The sequence below is a fragment of the Oryctolagus cuniculus genome, chromosome 1, assembly GCF_051225735.1.
Source record: "Oryctolagus cuniculus isolate XC-2025 breed Fujian yellow rabbit chromosome 1, ASM5122573v1, whole genome shotgun sequence".
Lineage (NCBI taxonomy): Eukaryota > Metazoa > Chordata > Mammalia > Lagomorpha > Leporidae > Oryctolagus > Oryctolagus cuniculus.
In genome coordinates, this window is record NC_142867.1 from 58,835,763 (window position 1) to 58,862,449 (window position 26,687).

At 43.9% G+C, this 26,687-nt stretch overlaps 1 protein-coding gene across 49 annotated transcripts in view; it reads right to left on the reverse strand.

Annotated features, from left to right (window-relative positions):
• PPFIBP2 (PPFIB scaffold protein 2) overlaps positions 1-26,687 on the reverse strand; it is a 172,829-nt gene that overhangs the window by 61,472 nt on the left and 84,670 nt on the right. For 44 of the 49 annotated variants that reach the window (XR_016231805.1, XR_016231806.1, XM_089329426.1 and 41 more), the window contains 2 exons: positions 10,658-10,744; positions 5,791-5,904 (listed from right to left, as the gene is read on the reverse strand). Coding sequence is in view for 47 of the 49 variants with exons in the window: in XM_089329426.1 (XP_089185552.1) it covers positions 5,791-5,904; positions 10,658-10,744 (201 nt within the window). In the remaining 2 variants the exon portion in view is untranslated. Of the gene's footprint in view, positions 1-5,790; positions 5,905-6,090; positions 6,294-10,657; positions 10,745-26,687 lie in introns of those variants that run through there. The other 5 variants (XM_089329597.1, XM_070074067.2, XM_089329548.1 and 2 more) reach the window with 2 other exon arrangements.

Genomic DNA, 26,687 nt, shown 5'->3' on the forward strand with positions numbered 1-26,687 from the left:
GTTTGAGGTATGACTTGGAAAATTCATGTTTTCTTCACTCGTGATTCAGTGCCTTAACTCCTCAAACAGATTTGTGCTTCCATGAGGTCATGTCCATAGCTGTTTAATATTCTCTTTGAGGAAATAACACCTTAAAGGTTCTGAGAAATTTCTTAGCTGGGGACCAGGCCTGTGCTTAAGCCCTGTGATCCCTGCTCGGTGTCTGACTCACACTGGCCATTTGTGTGATAGTTCACTTCTTGTCAAGCAAGAAAACAGGTTCATTGACTTTCCCAGACCAATAGCATGTGGTCTGTCTGCAGAAGCCCATTCCCCCACATTCATCTCAAAGGCAGTCAAAGCAGTGAAGCTGCCTACAGCCCGAAGCTCTGGGTTGGGGGAAGACTGAAATACAGGCTGGTGTCCTCATCACAAGGACATCTGCATCTTTTCTTCCTCCCCACTGTGCTCCTTTATCCTGACAATAACATCATTTCTGTTCTTTTTTGAAGGTTTATTTATCTATTTTAAAGGCAGAATAATAGAGACAGGAACAGGCACACATGCACATGCACATACACACACACACACACACAGAGACAGAGAGACAGAGAGAGAGAGGGAGAGAGAGAGAGAGAGAGAGAGAGAGAGAGAGAGAGAGAGAGAATCTTCCAACCATTGGTTTACTCTCCTAATGACTGCTACAGACTGAAGCCAAGAGTTTGGAACTCCTTCAGGGTCTCCCACATGGATAGCAGGGTCCCAGACCATCTTCTGCTACTTTCCTAGCTATATTAGCAGGGACCCAGATCAGAGTAGAGCATCCAGAACTCACAGCAGTCCCCATATGGGATGCCAGCATCAGAGGGGACAGCTTAACCCGCTATGCCACAATGCTAGTCCACGTTTCTGCTCCAGCTAGTGTCTGGGAAATGCTCCATTTGACTACCAGCTGTGTAAAACCTTATATCTACTGAGTAGTGTCAGATTCTTTCCTGAGATCATCAACCTCTGGACCCCAGAGAGTCCATTCAAATACCCCAACAGACCAAGGAGGGCTCTCTCCACGATGCTGGTCCGAGCCAGTCACAAGGAGGTCACTGGTCCATATCTGTACTCCTACGGTGTGATTCTGTGTCCTGAGCTCTGATGGCCTCAGTGAACAGATGGGCAATGTCTTGACCTGCTTAAGAGCCAGAGAGGCACAATCCAGCAATGTGAGCTCAGGAACCCAGGCTCAGACTACCTAGACCCGTAACAACTGACTCCGCCTGTACCCCCTTAAAGATCCATTTTTAAATTTTCTGAGGAATGCTTTTAATGGAGAAAGTTTTTTGGAAATCAAGACATGCCCAATAAATCTGAGAGCATGTCTGTGTAGGTGCTTCCAAAGGAAGACCTGCAAGAAGCTCGTAGCTGCCCTTCCTCACTCCATATCCTGCAGAGAGCTGCAGACAAGAAACATGAGCTTGCCCACAAATGTGGTCACAATCTATGTGCTGCTCATGTGGACCTGCACTGATTCTCTGTTCCAGCCTTGCCTGTCTAATCCAGAGAGGTCTCCAGAGAAGAGAGGTCTCTTCTCTCCTTCTGGAGGCTGGATGAGTTCATGTGTAGATGAAAATATTTGCGAGCAAGATCAGCACTGAGCAGGAGCTGGGCCAGGCTCAGCCATGCTGAGAAGTGCATGGCTCATGAGTTGGGTGGGGATTAACTCTCTCAGTTTAGGCTACTGGAGGGAGGTTAACATCGGTCAAGAGGACAGCAAAGGAGAGAACTCAGTGAGTTTGGTAGAGCCCAGCCAAGCACAGAGTTTAGGCCATGCTCGTTGGACTTGAGTTTCCTTAAGTCCCCCTAATGCTATTCAGTCACTGGGTGGAGGCTGCAAAATTCTAGAGCAGAGGTTGCAAACTGAAAGTCTGCAGGCCAGGCATGACTTACAGATGCATATTATGTGATCCATGCAGCGTTTCTTTTTTAATTCATTGCCAATACTTTTTTTAAATGGAAAGACATCTTTAAATCTGGATTAGCCGTATCTTTTAAAAAACAGGAATATCTAGCATTTGAGGACAGCCAACTGGAGTGGAATAGTAGCTGCCACCTTTAGATAGGATGCATTCAATGTGCAGTGTTACCATGAGCAGCACACAGGGAAGGTCCCAGGCTGAGCCAGGGAAAGGATCTCATTCTAAGTTCCTTAGGCCTTTGAGCACTTAGGCTTGGCTTGGCTTTGGGCAGGAATGGACTCTGAGGCTGACAGAAAGAGGCAATTGTTTGCCTCCATTCTCTGTCTGTAGGCCATGAGTCACTCCTGCTCCTACCACCAGTGGCCAAAAGCCCTGCAGCCCAGGATATCTCAGTCAAACCAGACAAGTCTCTGCCTGCCCTTCCTGCAGAGGACTCTATATACTCCAAGCTATAGATGACACTGCATCAGCACTGAGATGCAAGATCATCTTACAAACAACATCAAGCAAGTTTCAGGAAAGCAGTAGCATGCAGAGCTGAACACTCAGCTTGGGATTTAGAACTGGGAACTCAGTGATCTCAAGCTCTGGCAACAACAAGCCTAGCAAATGCATGAGGGAAAGCTGAGGCTCAAATGCATCCCAGGACCTGAACTCATAATTTACATTCCACATACACATCTTTTTATCCTTGAAATATTGAGAGGATATGGTAAAAGCTTAGGAACATAAGAATACCTTGGTCAAGTTCAGGAAGATCTTTAAAACCCAGATATGGCAAACAAAGAGCTACCATACTCCAAAGTATACCAGGTCAAAACATCCATCTCTTTGGCACATGACACTTGCAAACTATATGTTTGATACCTCATCCACAGAACACAAACAAGAGGATTTAGGAAACATTAATTGTGAGTGCTAAGCTTTAATTATATAGGAGAGAGAAGTTCTGAGGTTCTATTGCACAGTAGGATGAATATAGATAATTATAATATATCATATACTTCCTTTTTAGAAAGCTAAAAGAGGGGCCAGTGTTGTGGCATAGCAGGTTAAGTCTCCACCTGCCTGCAACACGGGCATCCCACATGGGTGCCAGTTTGAGACCTGGCTGCTCTACGTCCAACCCAGCTCCCTAATGCACCTGCTAATGCACCTGGGAAAGCAGAGAAAGATGGCCCAATTCCTTGGGCCTCTGCATTTATGTGGGAAACCCAGAAGCAGCTCCTGGCTCTTCCTGGCTTTGGGCTGGCCCAGTCTTAGCTGTTGCAGCCATTTGGACAGTGAATCAGCAGATAGAAGATCCTTTTCTGTCTCTCCTCCTCTCTCTGTAACTCTGCCTTTCAAATAAATAAAAAATAAATCTTTTTTTTAAAAAAAAAAAGCTGGAAGAAATGACTTTGAATATTTTCACCATAATGAAATAATAATGAACTGATTTGAACATTATATATTAATGCAACATGGCAAAACAACATATGGTACTCCATAAACATGTATAATTTTTATGCATCAGTTAAAAATAAAAAATTGAGAAAAGGAAAGAGAACTGAGAAAAAAAACAAGATATAAAAAGTAATTGGACTTTAAACTTTCTACAGAAAGTCTAAAATACCATCCATGGAAAACCCCTGAAGGGACAAGATAGCCTCTTAGGTGGTGCTGGGCACCAGCATTGGACTCCTTGTCACAGACGTTCTTGACAATGGAGCAGAAACACTGCCAGGGAGAGATTGTGCAGCACTCCGGAAGAGAAGCCGGGATGGGCAGACAGGTAACCCAAGGAAACACAACGCAACTATTCTCTGTCCTCCTCTCATTTCCTTACGTGGCCGCTCTCCAGGTTCCCCCTGCCTGAAACATCAGCCCCCTGACATTTTCCTCATATCTTCTGGTCTACATTCAATTTTTCTTAGCCTTTTTCTGGATTACTTACAATACTCCATGATCTTCTTCCCTTACCCTTCCTACTGCAAAACCACACCTAGTACAGACATGGAAACACAATGTGGTGAGTTATTTTACGTGTTCTTAGTGAAAATGATTTTGCGTCCTTTGAGATTGTTCCCAGTGGGCTATTTTCTTTTCTGGGCATTCAAGAAATTCGATTTAGAAAAAGAAAAATTCAAGCCCTTTTGTTACTCAGATTTTTGGGTTTATCATGAGCAAGGGAAATGGAATGCAATCTAAATAGAAAATCAAATGGAGCCAAGCATTTGGTAACTTACTAATTAACGATGAAATGATAGCAAACAGCTTCTCAGCTGTTGGATCTAGTTTTGATGAAGACATACACACATAACAAGACTGACCTGCCTTTTTTTTTTTTTTTTGAGTTGTTCAAACGCACTCAGTCAAAACTAACAAATACCAGAATTAAGATATTTACCCTACGACCAACTATAAAATGCAAAGCTCACTAAATTGCTGCCAAGAGAGAATTTTAGTCTTATGTTGATCACAATAAAGAAAAAAAAAAACACTGCTTTGGAGAGACAGATTATAAGCAATCCTTTAACTGAATCTACTCATTTTCAGAGGTTGACTTTTGTTCTTTAAATAACTGATGAGCATCTTCTATGCCAGGTATTATATCAGGGGCTATGAAGTATACACTCCAATCATGGTTTGATTTTCAAAATAAGAGAGCAAATGCAAGACTGATTTAAGTTAGGGAAATCTATTAGTTCTAAATGCCATATTAATAGATTTTATTTAAAAATCTACTTAGCTTCTCAACAGATTTTGAAAAGACTTTAGATAAAAATGCAATACCCCTAAAAAGTGCAACTCGTTATTTACAATACAAGAATAGTTACTTCAATTATGATACTGTCACTTTAAAAAAAGACAAAGCAAAAAAGCCCCTATTATACATGGTAGTAAAGATAACTGTACAGGGGTAAGTGTTTAGCAGTTAACATATTGACGTCCCTTATAGACTACCTAGGTTCAATACCTGACTCTGGCTCCTGGCTCCAGCTTCCCGGGAGGCAGTGGTGAAGGCTCAAGTAAGTGGATTCCTGCCACCCACGGGGGACACCTGAATTGAGTTCTCAGCTCCAGGTTTCTGCCCTGGGTCAAGCCTGAGGGATTTTGGGGGAGTGAACAAATTGACAGGAGCCCTCTCTCAACACATAAATAAATAAGAAAAAAGAAAACTGAAAGAAAAAGAAAAAAAGAACTATGCAGCAAAACTTGAATCTGGAAAAAAAAAAGTAATTCTATCATATCAAAGATACAAGATATGAGAACTAAACTGCACTTCTGGTGTGACTACAACTTTGTAAATTCTACGTACACATAACAACTAGCAAAATGAAACAAGTAGAGTGGTAGAGAAGCGGCTAAGTATTTTTTCATATTGCTAGCTACTAGATTATGTTAAAATAACATGTATATAATAATCTTTATCAAAGAAGACTACAGAGTGGAAAGAGGCAGAAGGAGACTGGGAATGTGGGCACCAAATAAGCTGACGAACTGACCGTAAACTGCACATGCCACCAGCTGTCAAAGCGTGGTTCCTGTGATAACACCAGGGTGCCAGCCCAACCGAGCCTCTCTCCACACCAAGCCTGGAGAAAGTGCTGCCTGGGAACTGCCTAACCAGCTCAACAGGTTATTTGTCTCGCGCCAGCCCTTCCCTGCCCTACCCGCTCTGCACTCAATGTTCAGACCTGGTTTCACCTGCTGTATAAACACTGCACACTGAGCCACCAGTCTCACCTCTAGCCAGGATGAGAAAGCAGGCAGCGCGAGCTGTAGCCTGGGTACAGAAAGGAACTTTAACACATGAGCTGCTTCAAACTCAACAGCCTTCAGCCCCACCTGCCCTTACCTGTTGAAGCATTTCTTCAGCAGCATTGAGTTTCACCTGATGTCCTTCCAGACACACTTCCAGGTCCCGAATCTTCTCTCCTTGGGCTTCCACTTGATCTGTGAGGACACTCACCTGTTCCAGGAAACAGAGCAATGGTGGAGGAGCAGGGACTCTGCATGGGGCAGGAAAGCCTCCCTCCTTCACGTGAGCGGTGAAACCACAGCAGTGACTTGCACATGCCAGGAACAGCTTTGCTTTCCAGTGAGCAGCAGGTGAGGGAAGCGGTCTGGGCGAAGGCAACTCCAGCTAGATTCTTACCTTACCAAGGAGTTCCAGCCACTGAATGATGAGATCACATGTCCTGCTCTTGACAGACTCAAGAGAAAGACAGCCAACAGCCACAAGAGCTGCCTCTGGGCTGGACTCCTGCTCCTTATTCCTCTTATAGGGCAGCCAGACCTCAAGGCATATCTCAGTTGGCTTGCCAGGGCTTCTGCCACCTCACGTGGCAATGCAATCCAATGACCTTACCTGTTTCATAAGAGTATGAGGACTGCTCACCTATCAGGCAAGTGTTTTGAAGCAATTAAGGAATGTGGGACGTAAAGGGCATGTAATAGCACTGTCAAAACTTGGCTCCTGAGAGGCTTTTGTGCTTCACAGGCCAAAACATGACTCTAAGTCATAAATACACAGAGGCCACATTGCACATACAGTGGCAGAAAGAAGTTCTCTTTCTGAAGAACCCTGAGGATCTGTACTGAAACATTTAAAAGACAAAAGTTTCAAAGTTATACTTCCCCCAGGATTCTTTTGTCCTTTTTAAGAGAAAAGTCAGGGGTGGGCCTTGTGTCACAGCAGGTTAAGCCACTGCTTGGGATGACCACATCCCATACTGTAGCACTAGTTCATGTCCCAGCATCTTCACTTCTGATCTAGCTTCCCGCTGATGTGCCTGAGAAAGCAATGCATGACAGCCCAAGTGCTTAAGACCCAGATGGAGTTCCAGGCTCCCGGCTCTGGCATGGCCTAGCCCTGCGTGTTGTGGGCATTTGGGGAATGAACCAGCAAATGGATCTGTCTGTCTAGCTCTCTGTATCTCTCTGTGTCACTCTGCCTTTCAAGTATATAGAAACAAACTTTTTTTTAAAAGAAATTAAAAGACAATTGATTTAAAAAGAGAGAGCTTAAAACAGAAAAATGAAGGAGAATGAGTGGTCTCCAAAAAGTAAATAAAACAATGGTTGGTAAACTGAGATCCCTCAAACCTTTTTGGTCAGAGTCACTGCTGTTCACATATGGACCACCCTAAATTATTTCTGAGTCTATAATGGAGTGATAGATGAAGCAGAAAAGATTCAGTGTGAATTCATTTATGAGTGTTTGAATCAACTTCATAAATTTTAAAGCTCGTGTTAAAAAAGGAACTAAATTAACATTGGAACCTTAAGTTTTTCATTTTTATGTTCCCAAATCACAAATGAATTATTGAAGCATATTCCTGTAGTTGATGCACTATGTGCTAACTCTTCAATTTTAAATTAAAAAAATAAAATGGGCTCCTTCTGTCAACTTGTCACTTAAACATAACTTCCGTGAGTTTTTCGTATTTGTTTTTGTAATCCTTGTCATCCAACACTATCAGTGGTCCTGGCATTTTCAACTATTAATTCCACTTTCATTAGGGCAGGATCCTATAAGGTAGGCCCTGCTCCTTGGGATCCAGACTTTCTGTCTGGGAAGAATGTTTCATAAGGACCAGCACTTACAAGGTCTGCACTACACGTTGGGGACATGAGCTGGTGGCAGACAGGGAACAGCAGTATATGGTCTCCAGCATTCTATAGTTCCCAGTTCACGGGCCAGAGGGGCCTTGAGAACCTCAACACTGATCTCTGTGTTATGAATGGAGGGAGTAGAAAATTGAGACAAAATGTACACAGATGCAAGAATGTAACCTTCAGTCTATAAAAAATCATTTTTTGAGCCTCTACTGCTAAGCATAATTTCAGGCACTGGGAGAAACAGACAAGAGAAAAAAAAAAGAGGGGGATATGAAATTTCTTGCCTTGAGGAGTCATAAAAGACTTTGCTTCCATTTTTAACTAATATTGGAAACCAAGTATTTTATTATGTGTGATTTGCCTTGTTCTTTCCCAAGTAGACCCAGGGAAACACTCTGGGCCAAGAGCTCCAATTAACTCAGCTTGGGAGAGAGGCTGAGAGAATTGAGCAAGAGTTTGCCCTGCTCCTGGTGGCCGGCCATTCTGGGATGGCAGTGATCACAGAGGAGCAGCCTTGAGAGTCTGTGCGCAGGCTCCTGGAGGGGCAGAAACCACTGGAGACAACCTCTGGATTTATTGCCAGGATTGTGTTAGAATTATTTAAGTAGGGTTCATTCAGAATTTTACAGAATTCAGTATTTCACAAAACCATGACAATCAAAGAGAGTTTTATGACATGCGGCTTCTTTATTAAATTGTGATCCTCTCCAAATACGATCCTGACTTGAAAGTTGGCAATTTCATACTGTTTGCTGCAAAATCCTAACTTGGAAACCCTTTCATTAACAATGTCTTCAGGATCAAGTTTCAGATCACACATCCTTCAAAACACCTTGGGATATAATGTGCTCCCCCCCGAAAAAAGAGATATAATGTGCCCTAAAATCTGTGCCCTGCTACCTCTCTGAAGGCAGCTCCTGCCATATCTCTCCATAGGCTCCCTGTCACAATGGCCCCTTGCTATTCTTCCCACACACCAAACACCCTCCTGCCTCAGAGTGAGGGCAGGACTGACCACCTCCTCTGCCTGGAATGCACTTCTCCAACTACCTTGTGTGGCTCCTGCCCTGGCTTCCTCTTCCTGGCAGGGAGGTCTTCCCTAACTACACAATTTTTACAAAGCTTGATTTTTCTCCACCATATTTACCACTGCCTGAAGTACTATACATACTGGTTTGTTCAATATTCTCATACACACACACACACACACACACACACACACTAGAATGGAAGTTCTACAAGCACAGGGACTGTTGTATTCATTGTGACATCACCAGCATCTAAAACCAGCACCTGACAAGTCATGGACATTCAATTACTTTATAATGAGCAAATCAATGAAGTGGGAAAAAAAACTAGGATGCAAAATTGTATATTTGGTATGAACTCAATTATTTAAAACAGAAGGAGGATAGAAAAAAAATACTGGACAAAGCCGGCGCCGTGGCTCACTAGGCTAATCCTCCGCCTTGCAGCGCCGGCACACCGGGTTCTAGTCCCGGTCGGGGTGCCGGATTCTGTCCCGGTTGCCCCTCTTCCAGGCCAGCTCTCTGCTGTGGCCAGGGAGTGCAGTGGAGGATGGCCCCAAGTGCTTGGGAGACCAAGAGAAGCACCTGGCTCCTGCCATCGGATCAGTGTGGTGCAGCGGCTGTAGCGCACCGGCCGCGGCAGCCAATGGAGGGTGAACCAACGGCAAAGGAAGACCTTTCTCTCTGTCTCTCTCTCTCACTGTCCACTCTGCCTGAAAAAAAAAAAAATACTGGACAAATGGCCAACATGATAACTTGTTTCTTTAAATTCTCTTAGTATTTCCAAAGTTTCTAAAATAATTTATCACTCTCATGTTTTTAACATAAAATGAAAAATAAATAAATAAAATGAAACAAACACATTGCTAGCTACCTCACAATTCTGGTGTTCCAAGTCTACAGCCTGGGGAAGGTGTCAGCCTCACCTCCATTTCGCCAGTCTTATTCACTGCCCTTTAAGCTCTTTAAGGAGTTGGAATTAGGATATTAATATTTATATTACCCATATAGCTCATTAACATCTGATGGTGCACGAGACCTGAGTAAATGCTTCCTCAACTGACTTACGCATTTGAGAGCTAACACAGCAAAGAGCTCCTGCCTCAGTACTTCCTGTGAGGATGCCTAACTTTCTGTTCTATGGAGGAACACCGCTTTCAGAGGTAGAAAGGTTCCTTTGCCGGTCCTTCTCCGTGGAAGCTGTGGAGTTTCTCTCCTTCAAGCAAGAAAGCCATCAGGGCTTAGTTAGCTCCAGGGGATCTGGCATTCCAGTGATCAGTCTAGATAGGCTTCAGAGGATTTGGACTTGACTTCATTGGCAAGTCCCCAAGGGAACCCTTAGGCCCATATCACAGCCCTTTTCTATTGGTGACATGAGGATGTATCTAATCTCCCTTACAAGGCTCCTGGGCTCCTGGAGGAGGACATTGTTCATTCCTAGCAGACAGCAATCAGCCTGGCCACAGGACTTCCAGTGTGTAGAGGCAGGTGCATGGTAATGCATGACAAATAAATAAAGTCGTGATTCCCAAAGCCAATCCAGTGTTAAAAAGTGCCCCCAGTTACTTTCTTCTTTGTTTTAGGAAAAGTCTGCTTTGAAAACACATACTTTGGGAACAGGAAAATTGAGGAAAAACAAACAAACAAAAATCCTGTACTTCGCTCCCTCTTAGGGAAAGCAATAGAGTTGGAAATAAGAGAATAAAATGGGGGCTAGTGTTGTGGTATAGTGGCTAAAGGCACTGCCTGTGATACTGGCATCCTATACAGATGCTGGTTCATGTCCTGGCTGTTGCACTTCCAATCCAGCTCCCTGCTAATGACCTGGGAAAAGCAACTGAAAACAGCCCAAGTCTTTGGATGCCAGCCACCCATGAGAGACCAGGAAAAAGCTCCTAGCTCCTGGCTTCAGCCTGGACCAGTTCTGACCATTGTGATCATCTGGAGAGTGAACCAGCATATGGAAGACCTCCACTCCCCCTTAACTCTGACTTCAAATAAATAAATAAATAAATAAATCTTTGAATAGATATTAAAAAGAGAATAAAATGATTCTCACCAAAAATGACTTACCTGTAATATGAGGGACTCTTTATCTCCTTCTAGACGTGCCAAGCGTTCCTGGTAGGTTTCATTACTAGCAGCACTGTGGTGATTTACCTGGGAATAAAGGGAGGGAGGAAAGATGATACTTAAGAAGTTGGCTCTCTCTTACCAACTTCCAAATGGAGTATGCAATGTATGCAATTTGTGAGGACAGTTTCACTGATTATATGTGCAAAACCATCCACCATAACAGGAAACCACAAGATTTCAAAACTACTATAAGGAAGACCAGACCACATGCCATTGAAAGGTGTGTCCTGGAAATTGGCACAGCCACCTTTCAGATGACCTCATCCTTGGCCGGGAGGGTCTTGATGGAGCTTCAGACCCAGCAGTGTTTGACTTGACTGGACTTGCCAGGTCTGGTTTAGCTAGAGATGCAGTAACAATGGGGGGGGGGGGGGGGGGCGGAATCTCCTTTTTGAGAAGACCAAAGAGCTGGTACCATTCACCAAGGAACCCCAAGGGAGCAACTCCAAACTCTCATACCAGAGCTCTCTGTTCTCCAGAGTCAGGCACATTTTGTAACATGAATGCCCATTATGAGCATCACCGTGAACATGGAGAAGGCATGATACTAAGTACAAGCCCCTTCATCTGCTCACAGATCCCTTCCTACCCCAATCCTATCCCAGACAGGGCTTGGGCAGCCAGGCTGGAAGACTATATTGTTATGGAATGAGACCTGAGAGAAGCAAGCTAAGATAAACACCTTGAGAAGAACCAAAATAACAGCCAGAGGAATCTCAAAATGTAAGCAGATGGCAAACACAGGAAATGGGAAGTAGCCAGAAAGTATAGAAAACAGGAAAGGGAGAGGGTGTGAGATGACAGAGGAGAGAATGCCCTGAACTAGAGATGGGAGCCATCACTTTCTAGGCATGGCTGACCTCACTGCAGGCCATGATGAAGGAAGAAGCTGATAGCTGGCCCCAGCAATATCAGTGCTCCATTCCTCCAGGCTGCGTGGAAGGTTGAGACCAGAGGCCCACCGTAGGCCATCCAGAGAATGGGCAGACTGAAAAAGTAAGTAGATCTTATTGCTAAATGTGAAATCAATTATCATGATAATGTGGGCTGGTCCAGCGAAACCAATGCTACAATATTCATGAGGCAGGTGTCTACCAGCCCAGAATAAAGTCATGAATGTACAAAAGAACAAGTCAGAGAAGCCCAGAGATGACCCACCCTTGTCTTGAGCCCATTTTTCTTGTTTCAGCTTTGATCATGGGCGCTTCAACCTCCTGCCATGATAGAAAGGATGACTCTTCCTATGTTCTATCCCTTCCTAATATGCCACCCTAGATGAGGGCAGGTGACAGAGCTGTACCCAGCTCTAGAATAGAAATGGGAACTAAACTTCCTGCTTCCAAGCTTTGGGATTTCACTGTGAGAGAAGAACTCGTTATCTTTTGAAGACACGGTGAGAGGGCAAGTCCAGAGACCAAGTCCCAAAGCAGCTATGCCAGGTAGTCTGGACAGCACCGGGTCCCACAGCTATGCCACTGTCTGGTACTCCAGCCTCTCACAAGGCATTGTCCTGTTCATTATTGTGGGCACTATTTCATACCACAGACAAAGGGCCTACTTAAAGATCACAAGCCACTTCTTTGCTGATGATAGTTTATTGTTGTTACAGCAATGAATATTCTAGTGCTCACATAGTCAAATTCTCTGACTAGCATGCGAGAAAGAAAATAATAATTTTTTTTTTTTTTTTTTTTGCCAGGCAGAGTTAGACAGTGAGAGAGAGAGACAGAGAAAGAGTTATAGACAGTGAGAGAGAGAGACAGAGAAAGAGTTATAGACAGTGAGAGAGAGACAGAGAAAAAGGTCTTCCTTCCGTTGGTTCACTCCCCTAATGGCCGCTACAGCCGGCGCTGTGCTGATCCGAAGCCAGGAGCGGGTTACTTCCTCCTGGTCTCCCATGCGGGTGCAGGGACCCAAACACTTGGGCCATCCTCCACTGCCCTCCCGGGCCACAGCAGAGAGCAGGACTGGAAGAGGGGCAACTGGGACTTTCAGGGTGCTGGCACCGCAGGTGGAGGATTAGCCAAGTGAGCCATGGCGCCGGCCGAAAATAATTCTTAATAGCAGATTCTTCTCTGCTAAAGATGGTGATTTTTAGTTGGTAGCGAGAATAGAAAATAACCCAGGCATCGAAGCTAAGCTCTACATGTCAGATCCCAGGGCCAGAGTCAACGTGTGCATGAGACTGCCCACCACTGGCAGTGCCATTTCTCCAGCAGGAAGTGAAGGAGCAAAGACCAAAGAGAAGATCCTTCCTCAAGACTCGAGAGAGCTACTCCATCCACCGTACCTTATTCATGAGGTGCAAAAAGCTTCTCACTGTAATCAAAGGTCTACCCATACCTAAAGTGGCAACTGTTTTTACTAGTTGACAAAAAATAAGGATAAGAAAGTAAGCAGGAATCCTAAGTTCAGTTAGTACACAAAATGTATGCCATAGAGCCCATAAAAAAAATCTGGATCTACTCTAGCAGCCAATGGGAAAAGAGAAGCATGATCAGTTAAAAGATGGAAAGATCAATACAGAAAATCAAACTGACTGCTTAGAAGAAGCATAACTATTCCTCAGCAAGGAAGAAACTTCTGTTTTCAACCACTTTGTGTAATGGGACAACAATATCCATGAGGACACCTTTGCAGCACAAAGACCACACATTTAAGACATTGGTTAGGATGCCTGTGTGTCCCACTGGAGTATCTGGGTTCAATTCCCAGTTGAATCTTCCAGTTTCCTGCGAATGCAAACCTTGGGTGGCAGCTGTATTGGTTCAAGTAATTGGATTTTTGACAGCCAGGCAAATGACCTGAATGGAACTCCCAGCTCCCAGCTTTGTTCTGGTCCAGCCCCAGTAATTGTGGATATTTCGGGAGTAAACCAGTGGATGGGATTTCTCTCTCTGTTCATCTGTTTCTCTTCTCTTTTCTCTACTCTTCTCTAATAAGTAAATAAGTAATAAGTAAATATTTTACAAAGAGTTAGGACACCAATGTTTTGATCTAATTTAAATGCTGGGTGGACATTTGGAACAGTGGTTAAGAAGCTATTTGGGATGCCCACAGTCCATAACAGAGTGCCTGAATGTGAGTCCTGGTTCTGCTCCAGATTCAAGCTTTCTGCTTAATGTGCACCCTGGGAGGCAGCAGATGATGGCTCATGTACTTGGGTCTCTGCTACCTACATGGGAGACCCAGAATGAGTCTGGACTCCTGTCTTTGGTCTGGAGCTGTTGCAGGCATCTGGAGAGTGAACCACCAGATGGAAGATTTCTCTACCTCTCAAATAAAATTTAAAAAAATTAAAAACAATACAAAGAGGTTGTTTTGCCAGAGGGTATGCATGCTTTCTTAATTCAAATTGTGGAATTACAATAGAAATCTTGGATCACTACTGAGTTTATACATCTGGGTTCCTGAGTAATCAGGTTTGGTGAGTCTCTGGCAAGTCTTGTCTACATTCTCTATGAGGTAAATCACTTGAAAGAGCAGTTGTCCAGCATGCCTTCAGATTTACAAAATCATGCCAGAATTCCATTGAGCAGAAGAAAGTCAAATCCAACTCTGAAGGTTGCTAATGCTAACTTTCTATTTCTGCCCGCAATGGAATGGACAGTGAATGTAAAGGTGAATTTGACCTTGTTAAGGATGCTTGTTGCACAAACAAATATAAATGAGAGTTGTTTTTTTTTTTTTTTTCTCACTGAAGGATGTAAGTCCTCAGCTAGAACCATCCAGTGGACTGATTTTGTAAACTTTATTACTGATTAAATCAAATACTTTCCTCTTCTGTTTGGCAGTTATTGCTACAAAGGTGACAGAGGGGAAGAATCAATGTTCTCTTTTAAACATTCCAGGATTAGAATTGTTCTTCATACTAAAATTCAGTCTATTTACTTAAAAATATTATGGAAGCCATGTGACTTGTGTACCTACGGAAGTAAAATGTTGATTACAAACTAACATTTCCATATCCTCTGGCATTTTGGTTGAAGAATAACAGAGTAAAATACCTCTCTTGTTTGAAGAACTGAACCAGGACAAGGAGTTCTTCTTGAATGTATACTACCAAGAACTCAGAAAATTTAGCAATTATTATTGAAGCTACACCACTTTTGTCTCTATCAAGCTTGGCTCTACAGAGACTAGGAAAAGTCTGGGATACCAGGAACCCATACTCTAAAATCCAGATTCTTGAAGGCAAATATAAAATACAGACAGACCAGAATTGTACAATCAAGGTCATTCCTAGGTCTTGAAAGTGATGTTCAAGTGCCCTCAGGAGCGGTAACAACATAGCTCCCTGACTCTTACAGATCATTTCAGAATTGTGTGTACACACACACACACAGAGAGAGAGAGAGAGAGAGATAAATTGCTATGACTACCACAGCTGGGCAGACCTACTGCAAAAATTGGGCAACGAACAGCCTAAAGTGGGGCTATTTTCTAAGCCACCCCTAAGTGAGAGAAGCTTTAAGAAAATGAAGCAGCTGTGTAGGGTGTTCTATGCCTGTTGTTGGGGATCTTGAAGATGATCACACCAGTTAATCATCTTCAGCAATCAGGAGAGCAAAGAGAGGAGACAGGACTGTGCAGCTGGGAGGGACAGGACTGACTAGCAAGATTTCAGCAGGGGCAGCCTCTATATACAAGACCGTTTAGGCTATACACAGACATGAACCTAATTTAAACAGAGTCCTATCCCACTTCTCTCCTGGGTCAATGAGTTCACTCTTGATAAATTCCTCAGACACAGAGAGCTGGATATTGGCAGATTCAAGTAACACAGCAGATTTTCAGATCTTGGGTAACACCATATTTTACTGAGGGATGAGATTATTTAAGCCCCAAAGAAGAAACTTTATCAACTGTGGAGAACCCCAGACTAGTCAATTTCCCCTTATTCTCTTGCTAAGGCAAAGGAATGGAGAATAGTACCAGTCCTGGTGGGACACCCTTCTGACCTGTACTTTATTTTTTTTTAATTTTTATTTAACAAATATAAATTTCCAAAGTACAGCTTTTGGATTACATTGGTCCCCACCCCCCCCCATAACTTCCCTCCCAACCGCAACCCTGCCATCTCCCGCTCCCTCTCCCATTCCATTCACATCAAGATCTGACCTGTACTTTAATGGAATCCATTGTTTGTCCAGAGTAGGTTAGGGTCATCACCTTAACTGTAACCATATGGTACAAATGAGGGCTCCATCCTCTTATAGACAGACTCATCTCCTAGCCATATGGCCCAAGCTTAGCTGGTTGGAATCTTTCATCTGAATTTTCGAACTTGGGAACCCAAGTTTGGGAACTGTGGTGCTAGAAGATTCTGATGTTGTTGTGGCCAAGTACTCTATGTGGAAGAAGCTGGTTTGCAGCAGATGTCAGTTATGAAGACAACATGCATGGAAATGCAAACAAAAAAACAAAGAATTCAAGGATGAAGATCAATGACATTTTCAAACCTGGTTCATGCTGTCTAAAGGCAGAGAAATATCCTGGTCCTCCCTATTGGTCCCCTATAAACTTGTACTAGGTTAAATTCAGTTACTGTTATTTGCCACCAAAAGTTGTTTGTTCATTGGCTAATTCATTTGTTTCAAAAGGGGATCAATTGTCTAAAACTTACTACTTTGGAAATAAATGTAAAGCAAAGCATTCCTATTTGGATACAGTATCAAATTACAAAGGAATTCTACCTACCATTGTTTGACTGCTTGAACCATTAATTCTAAGGCAACTATAGCTGAAATCAGGATTATCATCAAGGGCTAATGAGGATCTACTTTGTGGCACAGGATGTGTCTATGCGGGAAGTACTGGGACAAACAGGACACCCAGGCTCCTGTGTGTGTGGAACAGATGGCTTTCTACCCATCAGCTGTTTCTCTATTCTTATTTCCCACAGAAAGCAAGAAATCTAAGGGAATGAATACAACATGTGACAGGCCCATGGGTGCAACCAAGGTGATGGGACAGAGAGGGGAGGATGTAGGATAAGGAAAATTAAGTTAAAACAAGAAATAAATAGTAGTCAAAGTCTAAAAGACAGGGGCTGGTGCTGTGGTGTAGTGGGCTAAGCCTCCCACCTGCAGTGCCAGCATCCCACATGGGCACTGGTTCTTGTACCTACAGCTCTTCTGGTCCAGCTCTCTGCTACGGCCTGGGAAAACACTGGAAGGTGGCCCAAATGCTTGGATCCCTGCACACATGTGAGAGACTCAGAGAAGCTCCTGCCTTCTGGCTTCGGATCTGCCCAGCTCCAGCTTTTGTAGCCATTTGGGGAGTGAACCAGCGGATGGAAGATCCCTCTGTAACTGTGACTCTCAACTAAATTAATAAAAGATCTTTCAAAACAAGTAAGTCTAAAAGACATAAGGGGGAAAGGGAGACAAATAAGTGAGGGGTAAATTACAGCACAAACATCTTAACAGCTGTTTTAAGAGTTACGTATCATACACGACGGTTTACATGGCAGCTCTGAGTGCTGGGAGGCTTAGTGCCCCAGGTTTCCTGCTCCCTACTCTTTGCCTAGCTGGGCTTCAATGTAGAGAGGATCCATGGAGACTGTGTCGGGGAGCTTTTGTTATCATTTACAGAATTCCTGCAGAATCTCCTCCCTACAGCAGAGAGAGAATGATTAGGAGTCTGGGGCTGAACTCAACCCCGTATGAGATTTCCAGTAGCTTACCTCACTTCAGATTTTCCATCCTCCCAGTAGAGAAAAGTTAGATCTCACAGTGCCTCAGAGAGGACCGGTTAGGTCAACAAACATGACAAAGTACAGAATGCTCTATCAGGGTGCTCTAATAATTCCTCTGGTAATATAAACAGTTTTTGAAGGATCACAGGAATGCAGAAATCATAGAAATGGCTTCGTTTAAGCTAAAAGACCAAAGTTTGACTAAAACCAGTTCAATCTTTCTACTAAAAGTTTTTTCAAATTCTATCTCTTTTCTTTTAAAGATTTATTTAATTGATTTGAAAGGGCAGAATGAGAGAGACAGGGAGAGAGATGATGAGAGAGAGAGGGAGAGATCTTCCATCTGTTGGGTCACTCCCCAAATGGCCACAATAGCTATGAACCAGAAATTCCATCCTGGTCTCCCCCTGGGTGAGGCAGACCCCCAAGTACTTAGAACATCTTTTGCTGCTTCCCAGACACATTAGCAGGTAGCCAGATCAAAAACAGAGCAGCCGGGACTTGAACTGGCACTCCGATATGGGATGCTGGCATTGCGGTTGGCAGCTTAACCTGCTGCATTATAATGTCAGCTCCTGAAAGTTTTAATTTACTCATTCTTTTTGTCAAGAGAACAAAAGAGGCAATATTTCTGGTCAGGACACCTAAGAATTATCTATAAAAGTCTGTACAGACTACCTAAGGGAACAATAGCCGAACTATTTTCAGACTGTAAAGAAAAAAAAAAAAGAAGAAGAAGAAGAGAAAGCCTGTGTGGCAACACACAACCCAGTATTAGCCAACAGCCCTATAATCATGCCCTGGGCACACACAGCTAAAGATGTGTTCACTTTTCCATTGTCCCTGAAAAGATGCCCACATTTTGAGTCATATCTTCATAGCCACATTTTTTTTCTTCCTCATAAGTGTTTTACTACATGCTGCAAGTACTGTGCATGCATGTTCATAATGAGTGCATTGAGAATTTTAATAGCTGGTAATGACAAATCACAAAATCTTGGACTTTTATTTCTTCCAATCTAGTGGTTAGGTCAAATTTAGGTTAAACATGAACTTCTGAGACAAATCTGCTGACAGCTTCTGCAAAATCATTGCCCCTGACTGTAGTGGTTGGTCAAGTTTCATGTTGCCTGGTCACTCCTGGCCTCATCTCTCCATTATAAAGCTTGGCCATGGGATAGGCAAGTTAGGCTCTCCAGAATGCTTGATGCTATCATGGAGGGCCACGCAGAATCTCTTACAGCCTGGCTGGCACCTGCGAGGAGAACACATCCTCCCATATGTTCTGGTACACTCGCAGGGATGCTGGATGAGGGCAGTTCTGCTGCATTTTCTGACTAGTATGTCCCAGGAGACCTCCTGTAAGTTCTGTTCTTCCCTGAACTTGGGGAAAGGATGGGTTCCAGAGCAATCAAACAGAGCAAGGGAGAGGTCACAATGGGAGTATCATCTGGCATGCAAGCAAGGAGTGTGAGAAAATCCCAAAATAGCCAGATCACTGGTATGAGAGCTCTAGTGATCATGTTGGTTTTCTGAGCCAAGACTTGCTTCTCAGAGTTCCTGCCTTGGGGTTCTCAAAATATATCTGCCCTCCTTTTTTGATACCAAGTTCATTATGGCCAGGTAAAAAAGTAGACTGTCCTTCAGTATTTTTTTTATTTGACAAGTAGAGTTACAGACAGTAAGAGAGAAAGAGAAAAAGGTCTTCCTTCCATTGGTTCACTCCCCAATGGCTGCTACAGCCAGCGCTGCATCGATCCGAAGCCAGGAGCCTCCTGCTGGTCTCCCATGCAGGTGCAGGGGCCCAAGCACTTGGGCCATCCTCCACTGCCCTCCCAGGCCACAGCAGAGAGCTAGACTGGTAGAGGAGCAACAGGGACTAGAACATAGTGCCCAAATGGGATGCCGGTGCCGCAGGCAGAAATGAACCAAGTGAGCCACAGCACCGGCCCTCCCTTTAGTATTTTCAATAAGCTATGGATTCCAGGTCCTTCACTATCTTTGCCACAGTACACACTCTGTCTCATCTGGTCAGAGCATGCTAAAATACTATGGCAGCTCTTTGCCTGTAAATAGGCTGAGATTTTGGACATACGTACTGGGTGAGCATTGTAATCCTGGATACACCTTGGAATGGTTCTTCCTCTGTTAGCCACTTAGATGACATGTGCTTTTAGCTGAATAACAAAATGTATAGTATTTCTAGGCTGCGTTGTGAAGGCAATCTTACCAAATCCAGAAAACCAACTTCAAGTGAACCATGGCTTCTAGCCATAGGGCTTCAGGGCAGATGTCCAAGTCACTAAGGCTGTAGCTCAAGTTCAGAAGCACCACTCACATACTAGCTTTTTAGATACTCTGAAAATATGTATCTTAAAATAAGATGGCCAAAATAAAAAAGTAAAAATAAGTGGATCACAGAGGCTAGTCAATTCATATTATATGGCTCAGGTTACTCATCACCAAAGAAATAAGCAGTGTGAGCATAAGCAGGTGCTTGTAAATAGGCAAACTCTGTCTAGATTCTTTAGTTAAGGAGTTTTAGGGCTTTCTGGCAGTTATTATAAACCTAATCATTCCCAACAGAAGTTCTACTTTTTCTAGGTGAGAGATGGTCAAGTCAATCTACTCTCTTTGGTCCAGAGTTAAAGAAGTTTCTTCTAAACCCAGCGTGAATAAAATGCAACCAGTAGTAGGAATCCAATAAGAGAGATCCCATGCTGCCCTCCTATTCTTGGTTTCAATTATGTATAAAGATGGAGTAAGTGTTGCTGATGGGGTTATCATTACCCAAAATCTATCTGTCCACTTTTAGAGAAGAACAAAGAGGAGTTCATAAGCAGTGAATTAAACAGCTTTTTGATGCATGCTGCCATACTTTATTCATGTATTTATTCAATGACTTGAACATTCCCAATTGCCTACCAAGTTCCATTCTCTGTACTAAGCAATGGTTTGGTCCTGACTCTCAAAAAGCTCTGTAGTCTTGAGGGAAGAAGAACAAAAATGCAAAATAAATCAACCTTTAAAGTAGGATGTAATGAGTCTATCATACATATTTGTATGTACACCACCAGCAGGGGCACAGGGGAGGGACAACTAAATTTTACCTTTAAAAGAAAGGAGAGACTTTATAGAGGAAGTACCACTTGAATGACTTGAGTCTAAAAGCTACAGAGAAATTCTCCCAGGAGAATGGGAGAAGAGCACCTTTGGAAATCCTCTGCCCAATAAAGACAGGCTATCTGAAAAGCCATGACCATCACTACCCTTCAGATAGGCGGGTCTGCCAGAACCAACAGAATACCTTGAAGACAGAAGCTCTGCAACCAATGGCTGCCGTGAGGCTTGTAGCTATCTTCTCCAAGAGCTAGACCTGAAGAAATACATTTGATTTACCAAGATTTTTTTTCTCAAACTTATATCGTTGGCTAAGTTTCATCACAGCTAAACTCTCTTTATCAGGCAGTTGAATATATAAGGAGCTTAGAGCACCAGGCTGTAGGGACGCTATGTGTGCTGCTATCCTATGATGGGAAATATTAAAGCTAGGAGGGGAGCATAAAGAGGAGACTCTTTAAAGAGTTTTCTCACCTTGCCAACTCCAAGAGACACACTGACTCATTATTACTGAAGATATTTGCAGAGACAGAGTGGCAGCATCTAGTGCTAGAACTGGGGGTGGCGTGGGCACGGTGACTATTGCAGCTCACCTGGAGGCATTTGAGCTAATTGTCTGGTGCCTCTTAGACTGCCTATATCTCCCATGTGAGGAGTCAACAATCAAACAGGCAAGAAAGACCCAATACTGGAGAACACAGAACTAGGCCAGGGTCAAAGTGAGGAGCTACTCCTTTGGACACAAGAATGCCAGCAACCTGACAAGATTCCCAAATGGGGATGAATTCAAGGGAAAATTGATGGGAAGGATTGCCTGGGAAGTAGACACAGTAAAAACAGTGTAGAAGGAATTTTAAAGCTGACTGTGGGGACAAGCACAGAGTGCCGTGGGTTTAGAAGTGAGCAGAAAGGAGTACACATGGTGAATTTTAGACTGCTTTTCCAGGAACACTAATGGTGAAAGGGAGATGTTATGATGCAGCTTGAAGAGGAAAGCACGAGCCGGCGCCGTGGCTCACTAGGCTAATCCTCCACCTTGCGGCGCCGGCACACCGGGTTCTAGTCCCGGTCGGGGCGCCAGATTCTGTCCCGGTTGCCCCTCTTCCAGGCCAGCTCTCTGCTATGGCCAGGGAGTGCAGTGGAGGATGGCCCAGGTGCTTGGGCCCTGCACCCCATGGGAGACCAGGAAAAAGCACCTGGATCCTGGCTCCTGCCATCGGATCAGCGCGGTGCGCCGGCTGCAGCGGCGGCCATTGGAGGGTGAACCAACGGCAAGGGAAGACCTTTCTCTCTCTGTCTCTCTCTCTCACTGTCCACTCTGCCTATCAAAAAAATAAATAAATAAAAAAAAAGAAAGAAAAAAAGAAAAAAAAAGAGGAAAGCACAAAGTCATAGACAGTTTTGATTTGTTGTTGCTTTTCTTTCTCTCCTAAGAAATCAAGGAGAAGCCTTTATTTCCAAGGTCAAGAGGCAACTAGGCACAAAAAAGTTATCTTTACTTAATGTACACTAAACTGATCTTCTGTAAAAAAAAAAAAAAAAAGAAAGAAATTATCAATTCCCAACTTGACTCTCACTGGGATTAAACATGACAATAGGTCTGATCTGATTTCATCATCATTTAAAAAAAATTATCTATTATTTTTCACTTTATGTTTCTGTGTGGGAACAAACTTGAAATCCTTACTTAAGGTATACTAAGCTGATCTTCTGTATATTAAGATAATCGAAAATGAATCTTGATGTGAATGGAAGGGGAGAGGGAGTGGGAAAGGGGAGGGTTGTGGGTGGGAGGGACGGTATGGGGGGGAAAGCCATTGTAACCCATGAGTCGTACTTTGGAAATTTATATTCATTAAATAAAAGATAAAAAAAAAAAAAAAAAAAAAGAGAAAACATGAGAAGAAACAATCAGTGGATAGGAGGAACTGAACAAAATTAGGTCAAGAGAACAGGATGTTGGGATATTCACTAACAGAAGGGACTCTTTGCTGGTGGAACAGAGGAAGTTTAAAAATGATACTGTAAATAAAGCTACACTTTGGGGTGAAGGGAGGGAAGATAGGAGAGTCATCTTAATTTGGTTATTTTTTTTTCTCCAGTGAAATAGGTAGTCACATAGATGGAGAAGGGAATACAAGGTTGGAAACAAATGGTAAACCATGAAAAAGTGCTAGAGTATGAGAGAGAGGAATGTGGGGTTGAGGCAAAGGATCCTGTTGCCAGCTCACACAACTGCCAAGGCTGTGTTGCCCTGGGTACTCAACCAGCTATTCAGCAAATGACCTTTACATGATGTCATGTAATTAAATGCCACTAAGTAAAAGAGGCCCAAGGACCTCTCTTCAAGGAGCTTGCAGATAGGATTCACAGGTGCTAGGGCTCAGAAATGGTAGACTCACAGCTTCTAGATTATATTGGGGAATCTGATGGGTAGGCACATGATGTGTATTGGCTAGAAATAGGAGATGCCCATAGGAAACTGGACAGCTAGAGAAAGCTCTTGAGTAACCATTCCCATTGTTGCTCTCTGTATAGTCTTGAAAAACCTTTCTACTCAGAATCAAGGTTGTGTGCACGGCTCTGGTGTAACAGGGGTTGTCAGTCATGACTGATGTCCTCAGCCCCATAACATAATTACAAAGTGCTTTTTAATCATTTTGCATTTATTGGATTACTTATCCATAGCTGATAGTCAAGGAAACGGAATCTCAGGATGGTTAAATAAGTTGTTCAAGGTCACACAAAGCTAAGAAATGGACTCAAGGAGTCTGGATCTATGATCTGTATTCTTAACCATGAGCTTTCACAGAAGCTACTGCCTACTTCTCCAGCATCCACTGCAGTTCAATATGAACGCAAGGTGACATCTGGAGTGAGGATGCTTGTGCTGCTATTTGTCTTCCCACCTGAGCGACCAGCACCAGATGACAAAGAAAAAAAATCCCACATTATTAGCCTGAGTTCATTCCACATTCTACTGCAGAACCTGAGCCAATTACAAGGTGGACCCATGGAAAATCCATTTTCTTCATGAATCAGGTTTTGAATTTGGCTTAAACACACACACACACACATACACAGAGGTGGAAGCCAGGGAGCAATGTGAAGATGCAGACAGTGCTGTGGTTTCTTTTCCTGGGAAAATGAGCTCCTGCTCAGAGGGCAGTGCGTGGGCCCCAGAGACCCTGCTGGGAGCTATTTTTAGAAACTCTCTCAAGGTTGTGTGGGTTGGATCCACTGAATTCAATGCAGGACAGGTGGGAGCTGTTTGACTCAGGAACCAAACAGGCAAGAGAGCCAAGACCTTGGGGTACATGTGGCAGGAATTACCTGGTTCCAAGGCTTTATCTGCTAGGAGAATAAAATGAAGGATGGGCTGGAGCCAGGCTTCATCCAGCAACCACAGCCAAGCTGTCCAGAGCCAATGGGGCCTCTACCCACCCATCGGGGGTCAGGTTACAGCTGCCTCTTCTATATGCTGGGTTTGGGACATCGAGTTGGAACATGGGAAGGGACTGAAAAGGCTAACATGCACTGCTAGGAGAGAACCAACCTGTCCTGCCTCTTGGTCTTTCAATCCTTCCCCCTCTTCCTGGAAACAACCGACAGCATTGAATAGCAGATGTTTCCTACCCGCATGATACTACACTCAGCATTTTACATGCTTTACCTTAATTCTCACAAAATCTGTACGTGGCAGACACTATTATCCTCCCTATTTCACAGACAGAGGAATGCAGGCTTTTGAAGTAATCTACCTGAGATCACGTAGCTGGAAAACGTGGAAAAGCCAGGATTCTCATTTGGCCTCACTCCACAGTGCGTGTTCTTACCCGTAACAGTACACACTATCCTGTCCCTCATAAGCCTCAGAAGGTGTTTTTTGGTGCTTGGGTTTTCTCCTGAGCAAATATTTCTCCTCAAGCTCTGTGCCTCCCTAAACATAGGAAATATAGGTGCCTCCCCCTTGGTCCTGCCCTTGCCCTTCAACTAGTCCAGTAAGGATCCTGGTGGCACAGCCTGGGGGTCTTTGTGGACCAAAGGGGCCCTGTGCACCAGGTCACACCTCATCTAGGCATCTCTTCTCCTAGAACTCACTTCCCTCTGTAAGGGTGAATGAAGAAGACAGTGTTTTCACTTGAAAAATGTGGGTCCAGAGAAACCTGCTCTCCCTAAGGAATCATGTGAGAAGGGGTGGGGGAGTCAGACAGATGGGAAATGCTGCAGACCTGGGCTGGAGGAGCCCCCTGAGGGATGAAGCCAATAAGAGATTCATGGCAAAGTAGGAGACGAGACTGAAGGGGTCAGATTAAGATGGGAATTAGGAGGATGGAGGGCTTCTGGGTTACAAGCCCCCAAATGGGAGGGAGCATGCTCGGGACCTCGAGCAAGTAAGTATGAAAGATAAAATGAAAAAGTTCAGTGGAGCCTGGGTTACAAAGGCTCTCAAAGGCTAAGCAAGCTGAGCAGCCTGTGTTTTCTCTTTCAGACTAAGGGTGAGTCCTAGGGGTTCATGATCAGGGTTACAGGATGAAAGGGGAAATTTTTTATTTTTTAAGGAAGATTTAAGTCTGGCAGTAGTGTAAAGAGTGAGGTTAAATAAAAGAAAAAAAAAAAACACCCAGAGCACACTGCTTACAACAAGGTCCAATATTTTATTCTGCTTTCTACTAATTCTCTTTAAAATTCCCAAAGGTTTGGCTTGTTAAGATGCCAGTTAAGAGGCTCTCCTCCCATTTTTGATCACCTGTGTTCAAGACCGGGCTCCACTCCTGACTCCAGTTTCCTACTATGCCCTGGGGTATGGCAGTAATCACTCAAACAGTTGGGTTTCTGCCCCACGTGGCACCCAGACTGCATTCCAGACTCCTGGCTTCAGCCCCCCAGTCTGGCTGGGGCTGTTGTGGACATTTGAGGAGTAAACCAAATTGGGGTGTGCTCTCTCTCCCCCTCTCTCTGTGCCTCTCAAATAATTTCTTTTTAAATTTATAAAAGTAGAAGACAAATATCTGTTTACTATTAGTCATCCTGGAGGATTCTAAAGTCTCCTTGCTTAGAATTTCTCTCCCAAGCTTCTTACTGTCCATAGAAACCAGGGCTCCAAATCTGGCAAGCATACCGTGGCTGAATGGACCTGTTAGTTAATAGCTGCTTCTTTTCTTCTTTTTTATTTATTTATTTTTAGATGAGAGAGAGGAAGACTAAATAGTGGGAGGCACATTTCTCACATACTTCTCCCTAGTATCTCTCTCATTGGGCTCTTTTAAAAGCTTAAGATTTTGCAAACCTTGGCCAAAATGTTGGTGATCTCAGCGTGCTCCCTGCTGGTTTGATGTCCCCATCCCTAACTAAGCGGGGGCGGAGTGCATGCACAGGGTTGCTGCTGGGTTCTGAACCAATAATTTGCTACATATTTGGCAGAGGACGTGAAGAAAGAAAACTGGACTGAGAGACAGGCAAAAGAGTTCAAGACCAGGCTGCACCACTAACAGCTATGACACTAATAACAACAAGGTTCGTAGCCTCTCTTGGGCTTTGTTAAATGAGGGGTTTGCACTAGTTGGTCCCTTCAAGTCCTCCAGCTCTCTAATTGTGTTTAGCTGCCTTACTTTTCCTAACATAGCTAACCATATACCACATCACAGCTAAGATAATTTTCTTAACACAAAAATCGGACCCTCCAGTGTGTCCCAAGTCACTTTCCTGCTACAAGTCCCCCATCATACATGCCACATCACCCACAAGCCTTGCTGCAGCCATCACTGTCCTGCATGGCCTGGCACCGCCCACCTCTCCCCACTGTTGCTGAGCTGAGCCACACCGGCTTTCTTCCCGTCCTGAAACCTGCTAGATTCCCTCTTGCCTTAGGACCTCTGTACATAACATCTCCTCTGCATGGAAGGTTCTTCACCCTGCTTTTCACCTGATGCATTCCTCCTGTTCTCTCGGGTTTCCGTGAACTGCTATTTCTGTGAGACTCCCTCTCTGACCTGCCTTCTCAATCAATAGCGGTCCGGAGCCTTCTGTTGCTCTTTGCACTTACCGGTTTGTAACCTGAGGTTTACTTCCTGGGACTGTTTAACCTCCATCTCCTGAATGCTTCTACTTTGCCCGCCACTGTATACCCAGTGCCCAGAACTCAGT